This window comes from Nicotiana tabacum, chromosome 14 (assembly GCF_000715075.1).
Source record: "Nicotiana tabacum cultivar K326 chromosome 14, ASM71507v2, whole genome shotgun sequence".
Taxonomy (NCBI): Eukaryota; Viridiplantae; Streptophyta; class Magnoliopsida; order Solanales; family Solanaceae; genus Nicotiana; species Nicotiana tabacum.
The window spans coordinates 6,195,796-6,206,312 of NC_134093.1; the positions used below are offsets into that span (position 1 = coordinate 6,195,796).

General features: G+C 35.0%; 1 protein-coding gene across 1 annotated transcript; it reads left to right on the forward strand.

Annotated features, from left to right (window-relative positions):
* Positions 1-3,912: 3,912 nt before the first annotated feature.
* On the forward strand, positions 3,913-9,980 carry LOC107792695 (sesquiterpene synthase 14-like). The gene is made up of 6 exons (XM_075229934.1): positions 3,913-3,966; positions 7,260-7,312; positions 8,085-8,309; positions 8,471-8,609; positions 9,052-9,300; positions 9,687-9,980. The coding sequence occupies exons 1-6, from the start codon at positions 3,913-3,915 to the stop codon at positions 9,978-9,980; spliced, it is 1,014 nt and encodes a 337-aa protein (XP_075086035.1).
* The last annotated feature ends 537 nt before the right edge of the window (positions 9,981-10,517 follow it).

Genomic DNA, 10,517 nt, shown 5'->3' on the forward strand with positions numbered 1-10,517 from the left:
AAATATCTCGTGAAATCAAAACAGAATTTTCTTCAACTTTATGAAAATCACAACAATTAATCGAAAGCAACTATGGCCGTAAATCAATATCAACAAGGGCACTACCGAGGTACCGCCTCGTAGTCCCAAATTATAAATAATTTTACAATATCTCATTTTCTTATATCACCGCGGGAGCCTTCATAATTTATTTAAAGAAAATATTTTTTCCGAAATAGCATCCCGCGTTTTACCACCCTTATTACACCGCATGACTTCTAGTAGTCACCCCTACTAGCCACACGTATCAAGCCACCCTTATCTCACCGCATGCGTTTCAACACCCAGACCTTATACCACCGCATGCGTATCAATATCACAATATATCACAATTTGTACCTCAAGTGCTCAAATAATTTAACTTGTCAAAATAATTTAATAACAATATTTTTCCACAATAAAGAGCTCACGGCTTATGCAAAATAAATCGTCAATAATAGTTTTCACAATAAAGAGCTCGCTGCTCCATCACAATCAGTACGAAAATCTTACAAAAATATTCAGGAGTAAATAATTCAGGAAAATAATATTTCAAAATCTTTAATACGTTGCTTCAATATCAAGTTTAAAAATGCCGAATATTTTAAATTAATAATATTTAATTTAAAGAAAATCAACCTTCAAATAATGCACAGAATAAAAGAAATCAAGTTCCAACTAAACAGATAAAACAATTAGCAGGAGAAGGTCAAACAAATTTAAAATATAAATATTTAATCAATGATGAAGAATATAACAAGATTGAATATTTTAATAAATGCGCAACAATGATCTACACAATTTAAAAATATAATCCTTCACATTTAGCCCGTGTACACACTCGTCACCTCGTGCACACGACTTTCAACACATTTCAATAATCACATCAATACCAATCCTAGGGGAAATTTCCTCCATACAAGGTTAGACAAGTCACTTACCTCACTTGCTCCAATTTAACCAAGTATAATGCTTTTTTTTCGATTTTTCCGACTCCGATCAACTCGTATCTAGTCATAATTAATTCGATACAGTCAACAAATTTATAGGAATCAATTTCATAAGAAAATATTACACTTTTCAATAAAATCCGAAATTAGCTCAAAAATTGCCCTTGGGGCCCACGTCTCGGAATCCGGCGAATCTTCAAAATCCGACAACCCATTCAATTACGAGTCCAACCATACCAGTTTCACTCAAATCGGATTCCGGATCGACACCGAAATCTCAAAAATTCATTTCTATGAGATTTCTAAAATTTTCTAAAATTTATACCTCAAATCACTAATTAAATGGTGAAAACAATGATGTATTCGTGTATACTGACTAAATCCGAGTTAGAATCACTTACCCAAATATTTTTCCTTGAAGATATATCAAAAATCGCCTCTGCTCAAGCTCCAAGTTGTAAAAAATGACGAATGGGACGAAGACCCCCCAATTTTATATCTTACAGATCTTACCGGGGTGACCTCGATCATGGGGTCCGATCCTGGACCTCGATAATAGGAATCCGATCATGGGGAGTCCGATTAAGGGGAGTCCGATCATGGGACCGATCATAGTCCCCGATCATGGTCCTCGGTCATGGCCTTCGATCATTGCTTCGATCATGGCCCTCGACCCTGGGGATCGATCACAACCATCAATCCTGGCTATCGATCATGGCTTCGATCTTTATGGCCTTCAATCACTGGCCTTGGTCATAGCCCTCGATCCTGGGCCTTCGATTAGTGGCCTTCGATAACTGGCCTTCGAGCTTGCCTTCGATCATGGATCTCGAGCCTGCCTTCGATCCTCGGCTCGATTTCTGGGGGTTCGATTGCACAACAGAAGAGAATTTGCAGCAGCCTTTGCAGCAGCTGTTTAAGTCCCATTTTTGATCAGTTAACCATCCGAAACTCACCCGAGATCCTCGGGACCTGAACCCAATACACCAACAAGTCCTAAAACATCATACGAACTTATTTGAAACCTCAAATCACATCAAACAACGCTAAAATCACGAATCACACATAGATTCAAGCCTAATGAACTTTGAAACTTTCAATTTCTACAAACAATACCGGAACCTATCAAATCAAGTCCGATTGACTTTAAATTTTGTACGCAAGTCATAAATGACATAACAGAGCTATAAAAAATTTCAGAATCGGATTTCGACCCCGATATCAAGAAGTCAACCCCTCAGTCAAACTTCTCAAAAATTTAACTTTCGGCATTCCAAGCCTAATTCTACTACGGACTTCCAAATAAAATTCCGATCACGCTCCTAAGTCCAAAATAATCATACGGAGCTGTTGGAATCATCAAAATTCTATTCCGGGGTCATTTGTACATATTTCGATATCCGGTCACTATTTGAACTTAAACTTTATATTTTTTATCAAAATTCCATATCTAGGGCTAGGGACATCGTAATTTGATTCTGGGCATACGTCCATGTCCCAATTCACGACACGGACCTACCAGAACTGTCAAAACACTTATCGGAGTCCGTTTGCTCAAAATGTTGACCAAAGTCAACTCAGTAGAGTTTTAAACCTCTAATTCACATTTTAATCCATTTTTTACCTGAAAACTTTCCGGAAAATTTTACGGACTGCGCACGCAAGTCGAGGAATGATAAATAGTGCTTTTCGAGATCTTAGAATACAAAATTAATTATTAAATTTAAAGATGACATTTTGGATCATCACATATACTCTCACAATTTGACAAATCAGGTATACTACCGGTAAAAGAATTAGCATGTAACGAAACTTGAGACAATTGTGTCATATTTTCAATCACATTAATAGTACCTGATAACCCTTTAAGCTGATTATTCAACCAAGGATTCCTAATTTCAAAACCCCTAAAAGAAGCAGGCAAAGAACCAGTAAGATTTTTATAAGACAACCTCAAGTTCATTAAATTAGGAAAAGAATAAAAAAAAATCAGGAATAACACCAATAATACTAGCATTACTAGCATAAAAAGACCCCAAATTTGTACTTTCAGTTAAGTACATAGGAATTTGCCAAGGAGAAAGCTTCCCATTTTCACCAATACTTAAAGTTAATAAATTTGGAACCCCCAAAAGGAAATCTTGAGGAATAGAAGTGAATTGGTTATTGTCCATGAAAATTTCAGCTAAGTTTGACATGTTTGAAAAAGAAGGTATAGGACCAGAAAGCTTGTTGTTTTGAACAGAAAGTGTTTTAAGATTGGAAAGTTGGTTAAGTTCAGGAGGTAAAGAACCAGAAACTGATTAAGAATCAAGATTAATGGAAGTTACAGTAGTAGAAGATTTGTCACAGTTGACATTTTTCCAAGTACAGAAAGGCTGAGAAGTTGACCAACCAGAAGGTGGTGGAGAAAGAGATGTAAGAAGTTTTGACATAACAGAAGCATCATCTGAGAAAGTGAAGGTAAGGGAAGTTAAGAGTAGGAGGAGGTGGAGAAAGAGGTAGTTGATGGTAGGCTATAATCTCATTTTTTAGTCGATTATTACATTTCAATTTACTGCACTTTAGTTGAGTTTGAGCTTTAATCGCTAGTATTTTGCACTAATTATGTGTTTTATGCCTTGTAGGAGTGATTTCGAGCTAAATGTTATGGAATGAATTTAAGTGATTTGGAGCTTTGAAATCTGAGTAAAAGCCCAAGGAATTAAGCCGGGATCGTGTTCGGGGATCAACGGATGATAGTTAAGAACGAACGAAGAATCGAGCAGTCATCTTGCGCAGTATCCAGTAAAATGCACATAACATTTCTCTCAGAGATTTGTTTTGGCTCCACAATATATCATTGGAAAGCTATTTAAAAGGGTTACAACTTTTATGTTTTACGTTTATTCACATACCCAATAGAACAGGGTGAAAAGTGCGCGGTAAGTGTGCGACCGCGCATATGGAGCAGAACAGTGTGAAAAGTATGCGGCCAAGTGCGCGAGCACACTTCCAGGTGCGCGGCCGCGCACGTTCTATCCGGAAAAAGTGTCCTTTTTTGCGTAGGAGAAGGAGTTTTCGTTTGGGCCCGACCCTACTTGGTATATATACATGGAAAAACAGTATTTTGAAGATTTTTGACACATCTAAGACTTAAGGAGGCTAAGGAGAAGTTGGAGAAGGAAGAGCACACAGAATCCATCATTCAATCCCAACTCAAGACAAGGGTTTGGATTATTTTATATTTTTATTTACTTTAAAATTAATTGTGATGAATTACTCCATGTTTATGGAGTAATTCTTCCTTAGGGATTGATGGATTTTGTGTTTTGAGAATTGTTTGTGGATATTAACTCTAGTTTTATGTATTGAATCATTTTGGGTATTTTTATTATTGCATATATATTCAAATATTTATGTAATCGAAAGAGGCATAATTTGTGATGTTTTGCATTATCTTGTTGGTTGAATTCATTGATTCCTCTTAGTAATCGAAAGAGGCTGGTTGAATTATTGTTTAGACCTAGTTAGGGGAATAATTGAAAGAGGTTCTCCTAAAGATTAACCCACTACGAATTCTTGCATATCTTCACTGAGCTTAACTTAGTTTATATTGTGAGGTTGAGATTTAATCGAGAGAGGAGTTTCTACTGAACGTTCGAACTAATAATAGAGTGAATTCGAGAGACTCACTTGAACCATAGAGTGAAGTAACTAGAGTTAATTCTCAAACAAGTATCTTGTACCTATCCAATCAACCCCTATTTTCTCCCACTGATATCCTCTTTGCTTACTCTTGTTGCAATTGTCATTAGCCAATAGTTTAGACTTTTAGTAAATTTTAGTTTTTAATTCACACAAATTTAAATTGTTGATCATCTTGGATAGCAATTAAAACTAGAAGCTACGAAAATACTGTTTAATTCGAGAGACTCACTTGAACCATAGAGTGAAGTAACTAGAGTTAATTCTCAAACAAGTATCTTGTACCTATCAAATTAACCCCTATTTTCTCCCACTGATATCCTCTTTGCTTACTCTTGTTGCAATTGTCATTAGCCAATAGTTTAGACTTTTAGTAAATTTTAGTTTTTAATTCACACAACTTTAAATTGTTGATCATTTTGGATAGCAATTAAAACTAGAAGCTACGAAAACACTGTTTAAATCCAATCCCTGTGGATACGATATTTTCTATACTATATTCGACTAGCGAACATAATTTTGTGTTGTGTTTTTAGCTCGTCAGTAGTGGTGGTGGAAAGCCATTGATGGTTAGGGGGTCGGGATGTTAGGGTGGTGGGTGTATAAATAGAGGAAGAATGGAGATGTGGGGTTGTGGGGGTGGGGGTGGGGTTTTTAATGTTGGTTAGGTGGTTTGTTACTTTAATAATGTGTTTGGTTTTTCGGTCAACAAGAAGGAAGATATGTTCGAGCATCAAGAAAATGCTTCTGTTAGGGTAGTCTGCCTAAGTTATACCTTTTTGAGTGCGAACCTTCACGAATCATGCGCGAATACGAAATAGAAGATACTTACACAAGGTTAGGTTGCCTACATTATACCGTTTTGGGTGCGATCCTTCCCCGAATTCTGCGTGAATACGGAAGAGAAGATGCTTGCATCAAGGTAGATTGCCTACGGTATACCAAGATGCTTGAGAGTTCATGAAAAGGACTTTCTGGTTTTTCATTTAAATATTTGGGTGAAGAGAGAAGACAGTTTGGGTGTTTGTTCTTTTGTCTTCTTTGAGTATTCAGTGTACCAATTAATTTGAATTGTCATCGTTAGTTTTAGCCTCTTTGTTAAGAGGGCTTTATTTTCAAATCTCGAATTTAGAAGCAAATTCAAGATTTTAATTCTATGAATACTTTATTTGAGTTCTAAGTTTATAGTTCAATAATTGTAGCAATTCCAGTGAGCTTTACACAAATAATCCAGGTCTAAGTTAAAATTATATGTTTAAATGAACAACACACATTTACAATGCTAGATCCGTTCATGTGTGAATTAGCCTCTCTATAGAAAGAACTTGGTTACTAGATTCAGACTAGAAACCTTTAGCTAAGTATAAAGAATGAGTTATCATTTCCTCATATCCTTCAAGAAAAGGAGAAAAAGATAGTGAGCATTAAATCCACGTTTATTATACAAGCGACTTTCATCAAAAATAGATTTTCATGAATAATAATTAAGACATATTAGGAAAAATAAGATAATTAAGACATTAAGACTTGATAATCACCCTTGGTGGTCGATTTGAGCGTTTGTAATTATTTGCAAACATTGTTCTTATAGTTTTATTTTGTTTCCTCTTTCGTTTTTATAAAGAATTTATACTAATGATCACAGCTTGATTTTGGAATTTTTTTAAAAATTTTAAAAACTTCTAAAAGTTGTTTTTCAAAATTTTCACTTCAGAACACTCACAAAAATTCAAAAACAACCCAAAATTATATTCATATACAAACACAACTCTAATTTTCAAATACTATTTTCACTTGAAAAAAAAATACTTTTTTTTCGGAATTTTATAATTCTTTTGTCCAAACACCCACTAAGTTGAAAATTTATAATATTTTCCTCCACAACTCTTCTAATGCGTTCTTGATTTTTTTTTTTTTTTTTTGGAAAAATCTTGCCCATTCAAGTAAGAAGAAATCTTTTAAAATAAACACACTGTTTGAGCAAAAACTATTTGATTCGACCGAACTCCTCTGGACATCTACCTCCGCCCGACCCTAACTATGAGCAAGCATAATTAGAGAGGGCAATTTGTACTAAAAATCACCACTTGTGGAAAAAGTCTAAACAGGAAAAAGGAAATGTGTGCTAGAACTATCAAAAAAATCTTCTATGCAACTCTTCATAAGTGAGTTAGAAGTAGATTTGCGATTCGACTAAAAACCCAAAAATAAGCTCCTAATCAGGTTCTGCGGTCGCATATGCGACCGCATAATGGTCGCATAATTGCTGACAAAAATGATCAAAAATCTGTTTGCGTATGCGGTCACTATGCGGTCCGCATAACTATTATGCGGTCGCATAATGCACCGTATAACAGTTATGCGATCGCATAGTGACCGCATAGCTGCTGCCAGAATGGCCCTTTTCCTGCTCACTTTTGCGGCCATTATGCGGTCCGCAGAGTGATTATGTGGTCGCATAATGGACCGCATAAACACACTTTTCCGGCAAAAAATTTTCTTTACTTTCCTGTGCATTGTTCAACCCACACGGGGAAGAATTTCTACAATCCTCATAGTGACCGGATTTTACTACAAAAAATAAAGCTTTAACTTTTGGTGCAGGAAAGTAGTAGCCAAGAAAAAGTTGAATTTGAAGAGTTGAAAGAAAAAGTCAGGCAAATGCTAGTTGAAACACCAGATAATAGTACACAAAAACTTGAATTGATTGATACAATCCAACGATTGGGAGTTGCATATCATTTTGAAAAGTCATAATAGGTCAAAGTAACGATAACTGAAATATATATTTTTAGCTACTCTAAAAAATAATAACCATAAATTATATATTTTTTGTATACATGTTTGCAAAAAAAAATATACATATTATATTTATATTTTGACTAGCAAATAACAAATGCAATTAGTTTTGACTTACCAACTAATTTTATATTTTTCCCAATTGATAAACATGTCATGATCCAAAGCTTTTTGGGCCAAAATTGGTCGAATAAATGGTCATAACTTACCCCCCTCCCCCCCTCCCCCCCAAAAAAAAAAACACACATCGAAACCGATCTCCTCCTTTCTATTTCTTTATTTTGAAAAAAAGAAACGTGAAAGCTAATGTACTTTTCTGGAAGTAGTAGCTTATGTTGATCTTCCAAATTTACATAATTCTCAATCTTCTAACTTGATTTTATATGTTTGATTTGTGTTATATTTTGGCTTGTCGATTAACATTATCTTACCCATTTTGATTCAGTAATTAATTGGGTCATTTGAGTTCAATCCATTGAATCAAGTCAATAAATAAGTCATGACCCAAGTCGTTTAACTTGGGTGGGTTGTTAAAAAAATGGATTGACAATATCACCTCTAGCTAGTATGCATATACTTCGAGTAATGCAATAGAAATATAACTAATTAACCAATACTTTTGTACTATAGGTGGTGGAAAGATCTGAATTTTACAGAGCAATTTCCATATGCAAGAGATAGATTGGTGAAGTGTCACTTTTATACCGTAGGAATCTACTTTGAGCCTCAATATAGTCGTGCGAGAGAAATGATGACAAAAGTACTAACCATATACACCGTTATTGATGACACTTATGATGCTTATGCAACTTATGATGAACTTGTTCCTTTTACCGATGCATTCGATAGATGCGGGTAAGTTTTTACCGTTTAAACATAATTGATCATTTAATTCTCTATTTGATGAGTAAGAAAATATTATATGTCAATTAAGTACACGTTACTTTCTTACGAGATGATTGGTATAAAAATTTAAAAATTAGCTTGTGACTTTGGTTCAAACCCTTAACGTGCAGATGTGACATTAGTGCCATCGGTTCAGTACCACCTAGTCTGAAACCTACTTATCAAGCCCTTGCAGACCTTTATACTCAAATAGAAGAAAAATTTATCAAAGAAGGTAAATTGGACCGTCTCTACTATGCAAAATATGAGGTAAGCTCCCTTAGCTTCATTTCTTTTGAATCAAACCTTACCATAACTTTCATTAATTAGTTTAATTAACTAAGTTATATGGAAGAAATGAAAAGACTAGAGAGGAAGGAAACATCCAAAATCTAAAAGAAGACATGATATATATACTTACGAAGAATTGTGCGACCTTCTCGTCTAAAAGCTTAAACTATACTTAGAGAAAATACATAATTTATTTAATTATATCTTTAACACGCCCTCTTACGTGCGAGCCTGATTCTTTATCATGTGACAAGCACGCGAAAATTATTCTCGATACGGATATAGGAGCTTTGTAATGTAGAGTTATATGATTGTTTCATCTAAAAGCTTAAGATGTTAGAGATAACACACTTTTAATTATTGACTTAATTATATCTTCAACGTTATATAGTTCTATATTTTTGTTTTATTCTCCTTTTAGATGAAAAAGTTGGCTAGAGCATTTTTCAAGGAAGCAGAATGGTTAAATGTTGGCTATATTCCAAAATGTGACGAGTATATGAAGAATGCAAATGTAACTACTACATGTATGATGGTTGCAACAACATCCTTGAGTTTTATGGAGGAATCTATAGCCAAAGAGACTTTTGAATGGATGATAAATGAGCATTTAATCCTTCGAGCTTCATCAGTAATCAACAGATTAAAAGGCGATTGTATTGGACATAATGTAAGTACTACACTATATTTAATTTTCAGTTCGCACCCTTTTCTCCGAAGGGAAACCTTGGCGTAACTGGTAAAATTATTGTCATGTGACCAGGAGGTCACGTGTTTTGAGCCGTGGAAACAGCCTCTTGCATAAATGTAGGGTAAGGTTGCGTACAATAGACCCTTGTGGTCCGGCCCTTCCCCCGACCCCACACATAGCGGGAGCTTAGCATAGCGGGCTGCACTCTTTTCGCATTTTTTCTCCAAAAATAAATAAATTGTATGACCATCTCATCTAATAGCTTAAGTCGCAGAGTGAGTTACTTTTTCATTTATTTGATTATATTCTCAACGTGCCCCTCACATATAATATTTATATTGATTATTGAAATCTATTGACTGCAGTTGGAACAACAAAGGAAGCATATAGCTTCATTCATAGAATGCTACATGAAAGAATTTGGAGGTTCAAAGCAAGATGCATATGCTGAGGCTCAGAAGAAAATCACTAATAATTGGAAAGACATGAACAAGGACTTCCTTTGTTCTACTCATGACAAAGTACCAACGTTTGTCCTCGAACTAGTTATAAATATTGCGCGCCTGGCATATATTTTCGAAGAAAATGATTTTGCAAGTGCCCAAAGCGAATTTAAAGACAAGATTATGCTGTTGTTTGTTGAACCTGTCAATGTTTGAGGATAATTTGGAGCATAATCTAGTTTGAGAACATAGGAATAACAGAAGTACTTCTATTACTGATTAATGGTGAAAAATGATGTATTGATTTGTATACTATTAATGTTTGAGAAAAAATTATCTTCAGCTTTATTAAGGAACACTACTAGAAAAGGGCTAACTTTCGACCATCAACACGTTCGCAAATCTAATAGATGCATAGTGTATGAGTATTTATTAGATTATACAAAACTCCAAATATTGTCTGAAATAAAATAAACAAAATGTAAATATAAGAAGAGACACTGGTAGCTGCAAAACGGCTCAGAAAGGCAGCTCACCACTATATCTCTGGATAACGTTGGCGTAAGACGATAAGTCCCCACTAGTACTTGCCTCAGGTCCTGCACAAAAATAAAAGTGCAACAAGTATACTTTGAGTACGTAAACAACGTGTACCCAGTAAGTATCAAGCCTAATCCCGAAATGGTAGAGACGAGATGCCGACTTTGACATTTACTATGGGTCAATAATAATAATTGAAATAAAATTAGAATA

Coding starts and splice junctions, on each gene's coding strand:
- LOC107792695 (XM_075229934.1), top strand. CDS start 3,913: ATGGAGCAGAACAGTGTGAAAAGTATGCGGCCAAGTGCGCGAGCACAC. Junction 3,967..7,259: donor GTGCGCGAGCACACTTCCAG/GTGCGCGGCCGC, acceptor CTTTTGGTGCAG/GAAAGTAGTAGCCAAGAAAA. Junction 7,313..8,084: donor GAGTTGAAAGAAAAAGTCAG/GCAAATGCTAGT, acceptor TTTGTACTATAG/GTGGTGGAAAGATCTGAATT.